The sequence below is a fragment of the Mustela putorius genome, unplaced genomic scaffold (genome assembly GCF_011764305.1).
Source record: "Mustela putorius furo isolate JIRA1106 unplaced genomic scaffold, ASM1176430v1.1 tig00003836_pilon_pilon_pilon, whole genome shotgun sequence".
Lineage (NCBI taxonomy): Eukaryota > Metazoa > Chordata > Mammalia > Carnivora > Mustelidae > Mustela > Mustela putorius.
The window spans coordinates 17,010,453-17,028,994 of record NW_025421989.1 but is presented as its reverse complement, the minus strand read 5'-3'; the positions used below and the strand labels follow the sequence as shown (position 1 = coordinate 17,028,994).

Here is an 18,542-nt window from a genome sequence, read left to right as displayed (position 1 = left end):
AAGTATGTAATACGATGCTTGGCACACTGTAAGAACTCAGTAAACATTGGCTATGGTTATTATTATTATAAAAAGGTAAACTGATACTTAAATAGTTACTATGATTCAATTAAAGCCAAAAGTCAATTTCAGAGCAAACATTGGAAGCAAGTTTCCCCAACTATCATTCTGTGTTGCTTTCAATATTTTGGAATATTACTGTGATGCAAAGATGTATTTACACATTCTCACAGTATTTAAGTGTCACCAGTCTATACAGATTTTATTAGTTCCCATGTAGTCCTTTGAAAACTTTCATATTCATTTGATCAACATCAGAATCTTTGTCCCACAAACAGTATCCTTTAAACAATTTTATTTTTCATTAGAGACTAATTCCACCCACTTAGAATTGACCAACTGGAAACTGGTCCAGCTATTGAACAGATGTCATATTTGTTCAGGTCACATTGCAAAAACGATGTAGCACAAACACTGCAAGAGGGAGAAGCTGCCCATCTAGAAGCAGCTCCTTTAACCCACTGCCCAAATCCTCATCCTAGGGGACAAGAGACTTTAGTTAGGACAACCACTTTGTATGGTTTCTAGTAATGACAACTTTCTCATTATGAGAACTGTCATAGTGTGAAAAGGCTTTGCTGATGACCAGAATTCTGTATTAATTATTATTAAACACCTATACATTTAATTTTTAAACTCATTAATTTTTATTCACTTAAGTTAATGAACTCATTGAAGAAACAGTGTAACTTTAATTATCAGTGTTCAGCAGCCCCTCCCTAATATCATAAAGTTCTCAGTTTACTCAGAGCCAAAAATGAAATGACTTCTGCCTTCACATCAGAATCAGTGAGAAAGACTGGAGTTTTTCACACCAGTCTCCTTACCCCCAAAATATAGACTTTCCTTTTAATAGTTTCTTCTATGACTAGAACAGGCAAAAACAAATTTAGTTAAAAGGCACAATAAGAAATAATTATTCACTCCAAAGGATGGTGAGCTGTAAGTAGAATATTTACCAGAAAAAAACACATTTTTCTCAAATGAAGTTTATTATATTAATAATCAGATTATTTTAACTTCATTTGTTTTAGAGAGTATAGTTTATTTTGGCAGATACAGAAGAAGAAAGTAAATCAACTGAGACAGAAAATGGCCCAAAGTGAAAATCGTATGATACTCATTTTCTGAAACTAACAAAAAGAAAAATAGCTCTTGAAAGTCTACCATAGACAGAAAAAAGCCACTGTTTCAAGATCTTAGGCTAGCAAGGGATTTGTGAGGTTCACAGAGCAAGAAAATTTTATGAACTTATTTAGTTACATGCAACAGTTCTAAACAAAAACTGTAGTCCTCTTTTGGGAACGGAAGAGCCAATTTGGCTATTAATTCTTAAATTTGTTTAAAAAAATAAACATTTCAAATAAACCAATCTACCAGACACTTCGGTGAACAAATCAATGTTAAAGTAGATGAATGAATTTATGCCCTTACAAAAGATATCTACTAGGTAATTCTGTAGTTTGTAAAGTAAAACTTAAAAGTTTTATCCAGAAAAGGCTGAATTTGTGTGCATCATCACTTTAATTTTTAGCCCATAATTATTATCTCAGTTCATGGGGCATATAACATTATCTCATACCTGTCTATATAGAAATGTGTATATATAACCTCAGCCAACACCAGTATTTCTAAGACTTGTATTAACACTACGGTTTTTTAAAAACTATGTCTCATCTTGTCAAATAATTAAGAATATTCATTCAGCTATCTGAAAAAAGGCTATTCAATCTTTTTGTACAAAAACAGGCATTTCATCTCGTTGATATCCTTTTAAAGCTTTAGCAAATCTTTATATTATTTCCTCCCACTGATTCATAAAGTAATTATACATACCACAGTCTGATGATTAACTTGAATCACTTCATCTCCAGCATGGATTTTCTTGCACCGATCTGCAGGTGACTAAATTTAAATAATAGAATGATAAAGAACATAAATTTTATCACTCATTTCCTTTCCCTGAAAATACTACAATAAGTTCACCTCTTTAAATTAGATCAAGAAATTAATTAATCTTTAAAAGCCTAAACAAAATTACTATTAATGTTTAATATATTATTTGCACTCTATAGATAACTAATAATAGAAAGTAGGATTTACTTTAAAAGTGATTTCCGGTTTATTTTTTATTCATTCTCAATTTCTAATTATTTCAAAACAGGGAAGTCTTGAAACAATATTAACCTCAATTCAACAAAATTTGAAATTCACAAAAGAATGATGTCATAGGTCAGAATTCAAGATAAGATAATAGCCCAGAGAATTCCAGTTACTCAAGTAATAACAAAAATATACCCTCTTGAGAGGGTAGTTCATCTAGGATATGAACTCAACCCTCAAAATGGTACTATAACAGGAAAAAAATGTATTTTTTTCACAGCACCTTTAGGAGGTAGGCATATTATCAAATCATACAAGTACCATGCAACAATTGTGAAAAGTGTGTAAATCATTACTATAATAGGGCTGTAGCTATACTCAGTCCCTGTGCTATCTGGTCCACAACTGATCTTTTTAAAGGAGAGTATAGAAGAAAAATATCAAGCCAATGGTTCTAACCATGGTGTAAGAGAAAATGATAGTTGGTATATAAAATTGAAAGAAACTGAAACAACCTCTTTCACAGATAAGTAAAAAAGAGAATAAGTCATATAAATCATAGACTTTCAGTGTCAGATGGGACCCTAGATATCATGTTGTCCAAACTTCTCATTTTACCTAAAAGAAAACGACGATACTAGGACAGAGCAAAGCAAAATAGCTTAACCACTTTAGTCAGCAGCTTTACTAAGACTCAACACAGATCTACTCATGATATATGATTGAGGGTACCAATAATAGTAAAATGTTTTCAAGAAAAAAGAATTAAATGATAAGCCATTAATATAAGGTTCATATCTGAACTACTCATAGAATTAATCTTTCTTTGGCCACTAACCATTTATCAAATATTTCTGAGTAATTAATATGAGCAGTACATAGTACTCAACTTTTTTATAGACCCCAGACAATACAGAGATGCATTCCTATCAACTCTTCAAGATATAGTTCAAAATCATTTCCGTGATTACTTCTCTGGTTTCATTTGCAGCATTTATGATTCTTTCCTTTGTCTGACTACACAAATTTCAGTACCTGTTTACACACATAATCCCCTAGTTGCATTCCTTAGGAAAAGCAAGCTAGTTTAGTTTAAAAATTCTTTGGAGTACCTGGGTGGCTGGCTCAGTCATTAAGCATCTGCCTTTGGCTCAAATCAAAGGGTCCTGGGATTGACCCCCGCATCCACCTCCCTGCTCAGCAGGAAACCTGCTTCTCCCTCTCCCACTCCCCATGCTGGTGTTCCCTCTTTCACTGTCTCTCTCTCTATGTCAAATAAAAAAAATAAACAAATCTTTAAAAAAATAAAAATGCTTTCAAAACCTAGCCTCATGCCTGGAACATAGCAGACATGAAACAAAAGTTTGTTATAAGAACAAATGAATAAATGAATGATCGGAGAAATGTACAAATAAACAAAAATGATCAATCAATGATAGGAGTATTGTTCACAGTACCTTACTGCATTTAAAAATTTTAACTGATTGACAATATGCATATAACAGGTATTTCTGACCTCATATTTTATACCAAATGTGAAGCTAGTACAGTAATCCAACTGTAAGTACATTATGTGTTTCACTATTCTCAAGAAACCAAGAGAAGTGAGTGGGCAAAAAGGCAATAAATGATGAAAGTAGTAAGTGAACTAGATGAAAAGAATGTTGATTTAAAAAAAAAAAGAAAATTCTAGTAAAATATTGAGATCTATAACAACTTGAGATTAACTCCGCCCTAGTCTTCTTTGAAGGGACATAGTATAAACATGTAACTTGTCAGAATTTCTAAAAGAAAAATAAATTCAAACTCAGCACTTGCTTAAGAGTAAGATGGAAGTCTGGGACAACCAAATGAAGGAATAATGATGTATTATACTATTCAAATCTATTTTAGTGATCATGTTCAGGCTCAACACAATCATTTCACATTTCTGTAGCTCTTTATTGCATAGGCTTTCACATTTATTAGCTTATTTTCACATCAACTTAGTGAGGTATGTCATACAGATAATATTTCCAATTTATAGTTGAGGAAAGGAAAGCAATGACAGGGTGAGCGACTTGCCAAAAATTACACTGCCATTAAGGTGCAGAACCAATTGTAGGACCTAGGCCTAGGGACTCTTGACCCACCGCTTGTCTTGGTTCTCAAATTTGAGCATATTTTAGAATCACCTGTTAAAATCTCTTGGGGCCCCTGGGTAGCTCAGGTGGTTGGGCGTCTGCCTTTGGCTCAGATAGTGATCCGGGGGTCCTGATACCAAGTCCAGCATTAGGTGCCCTACTCAGTGAGAGCCTGCTTCTCCCTCTGCCCTCCCCATGCCTTTCATGCTCTCTCTTAAGCACACGATTTCTCTCTCAAATAAATAAATAAAATCTTTAAAAACAAACAACAAAATCTCTTAAGAAACAGGCTGATCTCCAGAATTTCTTATTCAGTAGTTCTGGGGTGGGGCCTAAGAATTTGTATCTCTAACAAGTCTCCAAGGGAAGCTGATGCTGCTGATCCAAGGAGGGAACTCACGGTGAAAACCAGTGAGCTATACCATACTCTCTCTTCATTGACTTAAGCTCGATGACAATGCATATTCAGAAAGCCCGAATTATCTGATGTTTCTTTCTTATGTAAGTTTCTTAATATAGCTAAACTATTTGACAGATGGAAGTGGATTCTTTTAGATGTCAAAGCAACTTGTCATAAGCCAGAAAATACTTAACAAAGACAAATCTCTGGCTGTGAACAGAAAACATCTGATTTAGTCCAAGTAAATAGGTACTCTAAACTAAATAAAATGATTGAAATTCTCCCCAAACCAGCAGTTACTAACTCAATGTGTTCTTTTAGTTTTTTTCTCCTAATCTGTTCATGTCTTCAGAAGTCAGCCTCAATTATGTGAGATAGATAACTTATTTAACAATAAAAAGAAAACAACGCTATAATCTGAAATGTTATAATACTTACATTTTCTGTAGTTCCAGTAATTACATGGAGGCCATCATATGTTGATTTAATATACATACCCTAGAAAACGAGAGCATCAGAAAAAAATAGAATTGGAATGTTTTCAATATATTTTAAAATCATTTAAAAAATTATCCTATCAAAATTGTCACATGTTCCATGAATCCATATTCAATAATGCCAACTTTAAATAGTAAAAAATTCCTTTCTGAACGTTCTGGTTTTTAAAGTTTGCCTTAAACCTGTACTCAACTTAATCAAATAACTACTTGATAAGTAAATTGCCTATGAAACTTAAAATACGTAGCATGGCAATTTAATATTCTGAAGAAAGAACACACCTTACTCCTTCGACAGTACTTACTATTTGTTCTGTGGCAAAATAAAAGTTATAATGGGAAATTTAAATATTAATTATTAGCATATTATACTTGATATATATTACACAATAAAAAGGAGGTTTCTACAGAGCTACTTCAACTACAACTAACTAGAGATGGAAGAATGATAAAATACTGTTAATGTAAACTTTTTCTCCATATCTTTTGTGAAATCCTGTATTTCCTGCCTTTATTTTCAATGATAAAGTTTCAATAAGTATATCCAATACTTCTATATCAATAATTAAGAGATAAGGTGTAGGAAGTCCTTGTCCTAATAAGAAGAGTGAGATTCCATTTTTTTCTTTGGAAAAAAATTGCTTATGTTTTACTTATACAAGTTCCGTGCATTTTAAAATATTGCTTTCAAAAATTAAAAATATGAATTTTAATGAACTCAAAGCCTAAAATATAATGGACTTAATAATAACCAACAATATTTCAGAAAAGTACTAATCTTAGCACCTGTATAGACAATTACTATAATGTTAATTTCCCATACCTTTAGGTTAATTATATATTCATATAACTGAATGGACTTGTATTTTCATTGAAATAAGAAAGAAATAAAAACAAGAAGTGGTAAAGTTCATGGGATTGTACTATTAAAAAGCTGGGTAGATGTGAATTCTGAAGTCATTTCAATAATGTATTATGTCTAAAATGTTAGTACCTGTTCCAAAAATGGCTAAGCCTGGATCACTAACATGAAACAAAATGAATGTGATTTAAAAGGTGTTCATTTACTTGTGAACTGTAGTATTTTAAATGCAACTTCATTATTTCATATAAAATAAATAACCTCAACAGAAGTACATAGAGAAATTAATTAAGAAATTGGCTAGCTGTTGTTGCCTATGACCATATGGTAATATTCAACCTTATACTGGTGACAACTGTACAGCATACTTACTTTTTTTTTTTTTTAAGTTAACACTTATCCCATTATTTATGGGAGGGTAAATATAATGGTGCCATTATAGAACTTAGAAGATCCTTGCCATCATTTTCCTCCAGAAACTAGCAAAATTACATCAGATTAATAAAGAATCTTAAAGTATATTTGTAAGAGCTAAACACTAAATTTTGTTTCAGTTTTTTACACAGAAGGACCATGAAAGAATAAGTGGGAAAAGACAGGGAAAGAAACAGGACATACTACTTGGACATACAAAACAGACTTCACTTATCATTCTCTCATCATCACAGATACCTATCTACTGGTTACAATGTGCCAGGGACTGTTTCAAGCGTTTTATATTTATTTCAAAATAACCAATGTGGTGTAAACTTCGCTACTTCTGTTTTATATTTTTTTAAGATTTTTTTTATTTATTTGAGAGTGGAACCTTGAGAGGTGGGAGGGTCAGAGAGAGAAATGGACTCCCCGCTGAGTGGGGAGCCTGATGGAGGGCTGAATCCTGGGACTCTGGGATGACGCTTAACCAACTGAGCCACCCAGGGGCCCTCATTACTTCTGTTTTAGAGATAAAGAAACTGAGGCACAGAGAAGCTAGGGAGTCTGCCCAAGGTGGTGAGGCCAGGTTTCAAGCCTAAGCAGTCTGACTCCAGACCACACTCTCAACCACTAGGCTCCTGATTTATCTATTTATTAACAGGAGAGTTGTGTACCTTCACTTTTCTTATTATAACATAATATTTGGCAACTGTGGGTACTAAACCCAACTATTCACTGTTTAACATCTATTCTGAAAGACTGAGACTCTTTAGCACACATGTTCTATGTGCAATGTGGTTATAAAGAGTAACTGGGTTTCATATTTTACAAATTTATTTTACTGACCTGTCTCCTCTGAAAATGGCAGGCAGAAGTTGATTATGTTTCTCTCTACATTTCTTTCTACACTGAATATTACTGATTATGAATTCAGGTATTTGACAAGAGCTCTCAATAATTTCATTAATGATTAGGTTATAGAGAAAGTCTAATATCCTAAGATAAATGTTTAGAAAAGGCATATAGTCATGGAGATAATAAAAACCCATGGACATAATCTAGTTGTGCCTCTGAAAATAAAATTTGTGTGTGATTATTACATACACCAGGAACCTCAAAAGTGGCAACTGTAAGCTAAAGCAGGTATCTGTTATTTATTATTTACTTATTTATTTATAAAAGATTTTTTATTTATTTACTTGACAGAGAGAGATCACAAGTAGGCAGATAGGCAGGCAGAGAGAGAGGGGGAAGTAGGCTCTCTGCCGAGCAGAGAGCCTGATGTGGGCTGGGATCATGGCCTGAGCTGAAGGCAGAGGCTTAGCCCACTTCCCTATATCTGTTATTTAAAGGAAGATGATCTCATCATTATTTTAATGTAATTAAATGTTATATGACTTAAAGTAAATTTTTCAGATGGATAAAAATATTTTTAAATGCTTAAATAAAGGAGGATCTAACTATGTATACAGAGTTCAATTCTAGCAACCTCAAAGAAGCAATTTTAAAACTGCCACAAAGAACAAAGATATTGTTTTATGTAATATTTTCACTTCTAACCTTAATAAACCATTTGTTGTAGATGCTTTTAATGATCAAAACTGACTTTATTCTTTTTATCTTCATCTGGTAGTATCAATGAGAAAAATGGCCAAAAAACTCAGGTACCCAAAGAAAGTAAAAGAAGCAAGTTGCTTGGATGATGTTTCAAATTAATCATCTTCCAAATAATGAAGAGTCCACAGAATTAGAGCTGATCACTTGGTTCACCTCTGAGAAAGGGTCAAACAGTGGGAGGACAGGTAATTCAAAGGGCTCTTTTTCTGGAACTGAGACAAATCTGGTCTTCCATTTCATCAAAACCTTTATTCTTCCTTCTCTCTTCATTTAAAAAAAATTAATTGGTTCTGGAGCTGACTTGAACAGCTCCCTCTCTCCTGCTTAGCTTGCCAAAATGACATTTGCTTCACTCGGTCTCCAAATGTCAGTTAACCAATGGGAGCCAAAGCAACCTCACGTCAAGTCAATAGAATAAGACATCTGAGGATAATCCAAGTGTCTAACAGCAAAAGAGCTCTCTGAGGCCAAGATTCTTCTCTAAGAATATCCCCTCAAGCCCCTTCCTCTCTATTCAACTCATCTCTTGGTTCTGATAATAGTTTCGATAGGTTCCAATACCTCTCATTCTCCCTCCTTTAATTTTCTGCTAATCACTGTTGTTTAAAAGCATTTTAGAAGCTAGCTGCATATTTTAATCATAAGTACATTTCCCATCATTTGTTATAATGCTTAGAACTCTCAAAGCTAAGAAACCCTAGGGGATTTGACTAATTAGGTAGAAAGCTGATGAACAAGCTACCCAGTTTATCAGTGGAAGAACCATGCAATTACCTTTTGCCTATGATAAATGTTGTTTTGAAACTGCCAGAAGACCTTCTGCAGATGTTTTAAACTAATTAAAATTCCTTTAACTTGGTATTCTCCCATCTCTAATTCTTTCCTTCATTTACCATATAGACATTTCCTATGGCTAAGAACATGCTAAATGTTACCAAAATCCTCAAATCTATTCATTTCAAATGTGACTGACTAAACTTGCTTAATGGTATCTGATTTTTAAAATAAATTCTTGAATAAAATCATAAAAAAATTTCTATTTAGGCATCTCTTTAACATGAATCACAAGAAATAGTTTTTATTTCACTTTTTATTAATACTCAACATTTTGGGTTTTTCTTTTCCTACCTTGGAAAATTTTCCCAATGAAGTGCTGCCAAATGTCCTTTAAAAATGATTTCACTAGGTGGTTACAGTTTTAATGTTACCCTCCTAAACATCTCATACTTTCCTTTGACAATTCCAACTTTAAATACGGGATAATGGAACAAGCTTTGTTAAGGTGTACTTTATGGAGATTTACCAGTACTTAAACCCTGACTCTATTGTATATTACCTATGTGACACTGGTGAAGAGTCCACAGAATTAGAGCTGATCACTTGGTTCACCTCTGAGAAAGGGTGAAATTGGTGAAGATCTGATCTCTCATTTGCAAAATAAGAATGTCTGTACTCTAAAGAGTTGTGAGAAAATACTTGGCAAATGATAAGCACTCAAGTATTTTCTTTTCTCTTCCAGCTCTTTCTCAGACTAACTGAATCTGGTTGTTAGCATTTTAAGTTCATGAATGTTTCAAAGACCGGACCCATATCTACCTCTTTCAAATTCAAAAAATAAAAGATATGTCCAAACAAATCAAGATTTCATTAAAAACAATCAAGATTTCATAACATCCATTAATTAACACTGATTGACTTACTTTATATGGTTACTATTTCCCATGATTTCAGTGGAAATTAGTGGGGGAAAAATCAGGCTCTTTTCTCCAAATACTGTCCTTAGTACCACAGACTCAAAGAACTAGAGGAAGCCTTAAGGTTGATTTAATCCACCCTCCCTTCCCACCCCCAACATTATACACATGAAAATAGCAAGGCCAAGGAGGTTAACTTTAATCCCCTACCTCCTCAGGATCACACTCATTGCTGTATTTTGTGTAAATTATTTGTATCCAGGTGTCCCAACTCCTAGTCTAATATAATATATATTAATTCCGAATTTCTCACTCTACAAATCATGCTGAGAGAGCCTCCTTTCCTTTATAACTACTGAGAAGGGAGAGATAGGAAAATTCTTCAATATTACAGGTTGAAAGATGCTTTAAATGAAATTGGACTATCATAAAATAGTAAAAATTTTAAAATCAAATAAGTTTATAAATGCTAAAAAATAAGCTCTTAAATTAAAATTAGATATTACAATTAAAGGCTGTGATGGTGACATACTTGCTGACTATGCCTGATATCATGAATTCCATCTTCCCAGGAAAATACTGATAAAAGCCACAAAAGCATGAGAAACTATAGTCACCAAAAAGTAATTTGCCAAGTGTCAGCAGAAAAGTCACTCTATTGAATAGATGGCTTCATATTGAAAATTCAGTGTTATGAATTGAAGAAAAGCCACATAAAAAGTTAAACTTAGAGATCTTTAAGACTATATTAGCTGGATTATATTATTTCTAAGATTTCTATTTTCTAAAATATCAATAATTATATCCTAGGAAAATTCATCCACAGGGAGAAAGCAGAAACACTGCAGCACTAAACTAACAAGCAATAGTTATGTAGTGGGTAAGATGTTCTCTAGCCAGTTTCTGGTTTTCTGTCTCTTTCTCTCATTAATATTAATTTTATATGCTTTCTTTCTAGAGAACTACTTAAATAAACTCTCCTTTGGGTTAAATTTAGAACGAATACAATTTTTAATCAACTGAACAAAATATAAAAGATGATTATCTTTACTATTACAGAATAAAAAAATACATCTAGATGTGGGTCTAGTTTTGGCAAAATCCACCTGCTTACTCACCCTTGTAAGAAAGAATGGATGCGAGTTTTAAACAATATTGCATTTGTTTAGCTTACACAACCTAAGGGAAAAGAGTCCTGTTAAAACCACAACAAACAATGGGCAGAGGACATGAACAGACATTTCTGCAAAGAAGACATCCAGATGGCCAACAGACACATGAAAAAGTGCTCCATATCACTCGGCATCAGGGAAATACAAATCAAAACCACGATGCGATATCACCTCACACCAGTCAGAATGGCTAAAATCAACAAGTCAGGAAATGACAGATGCTGGCGAGGATGCGGAGAAAGGGGAACCCTCCTACACTGTTGGTGGGAATGCAAGCTGGTGCAACCTCTCTGGAAAACAGCATGGAGGTTCCTCAAAATGTTGAAAATAGAACTGCCCTATGACCCAGCAATTGCACTATTGGGTATTTACCCTAAAGATACAAACGTAGTGATCCAAAGGGGCACGTGTACTCGAATGTTTATAGCAGCAATGTCCACAATAGCCAAACTATGGAAAGAACCTAGATGTCCATCAACAGATGAATGGATCAAGAAGATGTGGTATATATACACAATGGAATACTATGCAGCCATCAAAAGAAATGAAATCTTGCCATTTGCGACAACAAGGATGGAACTAGAGCGTATTATGCTTAGCGAAATAAGTCAAGCAGAGAAAGACAACTATCATATGATCTCCCTGATATGAGGAAGTGGTGATGCAACATGGGGGCTTAAGTGGGTACAAGAAGAATAAATGAAAGAAGATGGGATTGGGAGGGAGACAAACCATAAGTGACTCTTAATCTCACAAAACAAACTGAGGGTTGCTGGGGGGAGGGGGTTTGGGAGAAGTGGGTGGTATTATGGACATTGGGGAGGGTATGTGTTTTGGTGAGTGCTGTGAAGTGTGTAAACCTGGTGATTCACAGACCTGTACCCCTGGGGATAAAAATATATGTTTATAAAAAATAAAAAATTATATTAAAAAAAAAACAAAACCACAACAAACGAAAGCAAAACAAACAAAACACCAACTTGCACGGGCAGATAACACTGGTTCTTATTATAAAACTCTAAACTTCCTTTAAACCTAAAGAACTTTGCCAATTAAATAAACCAATTAATAACAAAATCAAAGAAACACATTGACAATAATACAATAATAGTAGGGGACTTTAACACCTCCCTCACTGAAATGGACAGATCATCTAAGCAAAAGATCAACAAATAAAGGCTTTAAATTACACGATGGACCAGATGTACTTCACAGATATATTTTGAACATTCCTTCCCAAAGCAACAGAATACACATTCTTCTCTACTACACATGGAAGAGTCTCCAGAATAGATCACATTCTCGGTCACAAATCAGGTCTCAACCAATACTAAGAGATTGGGATCATTCCCTGCATATTTTCAGACCACAATGCTCTGAAGCTAAAACTCAACCACAAGAGGAAAGTTGGAAAGAACTCAAATACATGGAGGCTAAAGAGCATCCTACTAACGAATGAATGGGTCAACCAGGAAATTAAAGAAGAATTGAAAAAATTCATGGAAACAAATGAACATGAAAACACAACCGTTCAAAATCTTTCGGACACAGCAAAAGCAGTCCTGAGAGGAAAGTATATAGCAATACAAGACTCTCTCAAGAAATAAGAAAGGTCTCAAGTACACAACCTAACCCTATACCTAAAGGAGCTGGAGAAAGAACAGCAAATAAAGTCTAAGCCCAGCAGGAGAGGAGAAATAATAAAGATCAGAGCAGAAATCAATGAACTAGAAACCAAAAGAACAGTAGAACAAATGAACAAAACTAAGACCTGGTTTTTTGAAAGAATAAGAATTAATAAGATTGATAAACCCCTGGCCAGACTTATCAAAAAGAAAAGAGAAAGGACCTAAATTAATAAACCTAAGGAATTTTGGTAGGGGGTAAAAGAACATAATAATGCTAATTTAATACCAAAGTAAACAAGGTAATTTATAAATCACCATTTAAAATTCTCTTTCATTTTCATTTATTTTCATAAAAATTCTCAGAGTAACAAACTCCCACTACTTTAATTTATCTCTAGAAAAAAATACCAAAATATTCTAAGTTTGTTAGAATTTGTGGATTCCCATATTTGGAGGCTGCTTTGCCCACATCATTAGCTGGCCTCTGATGGATGGTCGCTTTGACAAACATGGTTGCTCTTACCAGCCCTTCACTTGGTTTGATGTTTGCCAGCTGAATCACTTCCAGGTGTGCAGACTGTGAAACCAGAGGATCCGATGACAGTGATATGATGTGGTCACAGACTCCAGAAAGAGTTTTACACTGAAAGAAAAAAATTATGGTAAACACATGTTGTATGCAACATATGAATCACTTTCTGTTTTAACTCTCTTACAAGGAAAAATAAAAACAATAGTAGAAGTAGTTGACATTTTAGTCTACAAAATCTGCTTAAGAAAGGTATTCAGGTGAAAAAATACACACACATACACACACACACACACACACACACACACACACCTATATTTTAAATTATGTATATAGGAACTAAACATTGAAGTACTCAAGAAAGTTATGGTTTTGTTTTGTTTCTCTTATTTGATTTATCAGATGTAAAGTCAAATGACTTTTTCTAAATAAGCTTAATAATCTGAGAAATCCTTGATACCAACCATTGGATTGAACTGAACTCAGTAATTTCTAAAACACTGATGACCATGATAAGAAAAGTTTAAAAAAAAATCCAGTCAATGACCAGGAAGAAGAATCTTCCAAATCTTCTCAGTGAACTCCTCCTACTTATTTGTCTGGACTTTACTGCTCAAGGTTACCTTCGTATAAAGTTCCCTACCTCCTCCAGGCAAAGTTCGCCACTTCCTCAATACTGGTTTCTCAGCATTCTCTGAAGTCTGAAATTGTCTAATTTCATTCTAAAGCCCCCTGGAGGCAGGAACCATGTCCTATTCATCCATGACTTCTCCTCCCCCCTCCTTCACCCTATCACCCATAGCAGGTAGAGAGATCTTACAACATATAAGGTACTCAATAAATGCAAGCTAAATAAACTGAAGAGCTAATGAGCTTTAACACTTAGCACAGTGGCTGGACTGAGGACAGAAAGCCAGTACTTTAGGCTAGGATAAATCCATTCATTCTCCTTATAGAATAGATTTAAAATGCCATCTCCATAATGATATGGTTAAAAGTCAGACATGGTAAAATCATGAAGAACATGGAACATAACTGAATGATTCTTGGAGTATACTCCCTTAAATATGCTGGCCCTTAGATGTTTCAGATTCTCGCTATACTTTCTGAAATTTGGTGTCCATCATTGGGTTTATTATTTATTATTGTTGTTATTATTTTACCTTCATTGTGGGAAGAGCCATTCTGCAGCAATCAAAATGTCATCTTCTGTCCATTCCTAACATGTCACATTTGTTCTGTGACCGCTGCATTGCTCTGTTGTTAAGGGACACAGTTCTCTCTGCCTGGTCAGGATAATAAGGACTCTCTTTTTAGTTGCTGCATTCTGTACATGGCCCATGGCCCCTCAGTCTGTGCTGGGTTCAGCTTCCTCCCACCAAACAAACTGTGAAACTAAATTTCCCTTGTAATCGCACTTCTTTCTGCATCAGCCGTCAAAATACCAATACCCCTGGAAAGAACATGCCTCTGGTATGAAGACAGATGTGGGCAATCACCACACTGCCAGTTACTTGCTGTGTAACTGTCAGCAGCTTACTTTATACCCTTGAGGCTCAATTTCCTCTAGTAGAAAATGGGGTAATAAAAATTGCTTTATATGATTTATATGGCAAGTCAGGTTAATGTATAAACAGAGAGTCTAATATGGCTCCTATCCAAAGAACACACTAAATAAATGCTTATTTTTCCCCTTTTGCTTTCTCTACCACACTGCATGGCCATGATGCGAGAGTTCACATCACCTTATTCTCTCTGATGTTCAAATCTCGATGCTCAGAAATGAAAGTATTTAGCCCAAAGAATTGCTTAGCATCGTACTGAGAGGAAGACCACGTCCCAGAACTTGGGAATCCTACAGGGCCAGATGTGGGTATCTGCCCTGTGCAGCTGCACAGGGGTCTGCCCTTAGTATTATGCTCTGCTCTTATGGTCTTGGAATTTTCCATTTTTCTTGAACAAAGGAGGGACTTGGTGTTTTTATTTTGCACTAGGTCTCACATATTATGAAACACAACCTGAGATCCCAGTTGTGTGTGTGTATGTGTGTTTGTGTGTGTGTGTGTTTTAAATCCTCTTGAAAATATTCACCAGCAGCCATGGGGCAAAGGACAGAATGGTAGCACTTAACATACAACAACTGGCTGCATTTCAAATTACTGCTGCTTCAAAGTAAAGAGAACACTTTGGGGCATATTTAAATCTTTTAGCTATTCCTTTCCTCTCATGTGTGGGTACATTTTCATTCTTATTTTCTCTTTATCTCAAGGCAGGGAGATAATATAGTTAATTCTTAAAGAGTTTCTAAATAAGATACAGGGATTGCATGATAATCTAAAGGATATATTAATCTAAACCAGTATGCGAAAAGAAATCTAACAATCTAAAGGCTATATACAACCTGCCTCCTTAGTGCAGTAGGCAGCGTGTCAGTTTCATAAAGGCTATATACATATAAATATATATAAATATATATATACACACACATATACATATAAACTGATACAGATATATGTATCTATATCAGTAAGCTAAAAAGAAACCTTCATAGTTTCTACAAATTGAAATATTTCAAGAGTCTAAAGTATAAATAAATAAGAAAGTAATGGACTTATATAAATGGCTCAATATTTATACATTATAACATTCAGGGCCTCATAGAACACACTGGTAATGAACAAGAGTAGCTCTTGTATTTAGGCACTGGAAGCACTTAGAAGTGGGGTAGAAGGAGGAAAGGCAGAAATACTAGACTGGAGATGTGTTTACAAAAAAGAAAATACCAATTAAATCCACCGTATTAAGTTGCAAATCATTTTCTCAGATTCCTCTTCTTGAGTAATTTTGTTTGCCAAATACTTGCTATGTGCAAGGTCTGCTGGAATACAAAAGATGAGTAAAACATTGACTTTACCAGAAAAGCCATCAGGATTTAACAGATTAAAGATCTTGAAAAATTAATAGAAAGACTTAGAAAAGAAACTCCACTAGAACCTTGCTGCCTGTTTTAGAGATAATGTGCTAGAATCTTTATATTGTAGTATTTGGCACTTGACTAAGTAAGTCAATTTGAAGGGGTATAAAATGGCCTGGCTTTCTATGCTAATTCTGTACTCATTACTGTATCATACATCAAGCCACTGCAGGAAATCACATTAAGAATACTAGGCAAAGTTCTAGGGAAGTTATTTAACATATTCTTGTAAAACGTAAATTTGCTCATTTAGTAAAATTGTGTGATATTATGATGTTATCATTTTAAAGCATGGTATTATCTACTGCTACTTAATAGTATAGTCTAGAAAAAGAAAATTTTCGGTAAGAAAAACACATCCTTTATTATTATAAGTGAACCTCAATATTACAGAGCACCTACCACATGTCTGGCACAATGCTAAACAGTTGACCTTTGAACAGCATGGATTTGAACTGAATGGGTCCACTTATATGCAGAATTTTGAGAGTCCAGTACTGTAAATGTATTTTCTCTTCCTTAGGATTTCCTTACTAATATTTTCTTTTCTCTAGCTGGCTTTATTACAAGAACACACTATAAATACAAAATTTGTGATAAGCAACTATCTCATAGGTAAGGCTTCTGGTCCACAGTAGGCTATTTAATAGTTAAAGGTTTTGTGGAGTCAAAAGTTATACATGGGTTTTCAGCTGTGTCGTGGTTCAGTGCATTGTTCAAGGGTCAATCATGCTTCACATTCATTATGTCATTTATCCTTATAACAAGTTCCTGAAGTAGATGTTATCATAGCCAGCACAGCAGAGAAGAAAGCAAGTCAAAATAAACAGATCAAGGAAATTGCCTTGGCAGAAGAAGGATTTGAATTCTTAATCATTATGCTTACCCTATCTTATTTCAATCCTTAAGTTTCAACTTGTTTTTGCTCAATTTCATTTTGTATTGCTTAAAACCTAGGTCTTTATTAAGTGGATGTTACATAGCACATTAAAACTACATAGTATAATGAAATATAAGGCAATCCTGCAAATCTTCTTGCAATTTAGAATGTCATTTAGATAAACAGTAGTAGATTTGAGATTCTGAAAGGCACAGCTCTCCGGGAAAATTTAAAGTCATTTTAGCAGCAAAAGAACAGCTCTATTCTAGCTAGAAGATGACTTGGTAATCACTTGTATTAAGGGTATCCTTCTGCTATTTTTGCAATATCCATAGCAAAGAATTTTAAATTCTATTTATCTCTAATTCTAAAAACAGAAAGAAAAATTTAAACCTAAAATTAAAGTCTAGTAAATAACGTGCCTTTATTAAAGCTAAAGGGAACACAGGATGGCAATGAGTTTTATAACCTATCCCGTGGATTCTGTTACAAGCTACCCAAGATGGTGAAAAAAAAAAAAAAAAATGGTGACTAAATAGAAGTTGACAAACAAGGCTAGCTGAGTCAAGAACCTTTTAAAACAAAAGAGGATCATGGACTAGAATTAATGGTACTGTGACTTTTTCTCCCCTTCAGTTGTTCATATTAATGTCAATTATGAATTAATATAATGGAACATTTTCTTGGAATGAAATGGAAAGTTTTCATATTCTGTTGTATATACATATTTTATATATATTTTCATATATGTGTATGACTGGTTCACCCAAAACTGAGTTCTAAAGGGAAAAAAGATCTGAACACAGCATGTTTAGTATAAAAGGAATGGCTTTAAAACTGTTGTAAAAGCAACATTTTAGGGGGCACCTGGGTATCTCAGTTGGTTAAGCATCTGCCTTCGGCAGGGCCCTGGGATCAAACCCCACATCGGGCTCCCTGCTCAGCAGGGGAGTCTGCTGCTCTCTCCCCCTGCTCATGTGCTCTCTCTCTCTCAAATAAATAAATAAAATAGTTTTTTTAAAAGCAATATTTTAGTCACTGTGGAGATTCAAGAAACAGCAACCTTACATTAATATATTAACTCATAATAACAGATACCATTATTTATCACTGACTTTATCAAGTACTTATTAATATGTGAAGTTTCAGCTATTGTAGTTTAAAAGGGAAACACTGTACGTACTCTAAGTATAAATAATATTGAAAAGCTAAGGCATAGGAAAGAAGTCTTTTCTATGTTGGTTAGCATCGGAGCATACTGAGACATGATTGAGCTACTCAAAGTATTTTTTTTTCTTTTTAAAAAATTTTTTAAATTTTTAAATAAACATATAATGTATTATTAGCCCCAGGGGTACAGGTCTGTGAATCGCCAGGTTTACACACTTCACAGCACTCACCATAGCACATACCCTCCCCAGTGTCCATAACCCCACCCTCCTCTTCCAAATCCCCTCCCCCCAGCAACCCTCAGTTTGTTTTGTGAGATTAGGAGTCTCTTATGGTTTGTCTCCCTCCCGATCCCATCTTGTTTCATTTATTCTTTTTCTACCCCCCAAACTCCCCACATTGCCTCTCCACTTCCT

The 18,542-nt window shown here is 34.4% G+C and overlaps 1 protein-coding gene across 5 annotated transcripts in view; it reads right to left on the bottom strand.

The window, feature by feature from the left end:
* The window catches only part of CNKSR2 (connector enhancer of kinase suppressor of Ras 2), a 282,747-nt gene that overhangs the window by 133,297 nt on the left and 130,908 nt on the right, over nucleotides 1-18,542 (bottom strand). For all 5 annotated transcript variants that reach the window (XM_045089401.1, XM_045089398.1, XM_045089399.1 and 2 more), the window contains exons 6-8: nucleotides 13,097-13,216; nucleotides 5,125-5,184; nucleotides 1,897-1,965 (exon numbers count right to left, since the gene is read on the bottom strand). In XM_045089401.1, the coding sequence (XP_044945336.1) occupies nucleotides 1,897-1,965; nucleotides 5,125-5,184; nucleotides 13,097-13,216 (249 nt within the window). The remainder of the gene's footprint in view (nucleotides 1-1,896; nucleotides 1,966-5,124; nucleotides 5,185-13,096; nucleotides 13,217-18,542) is intronic.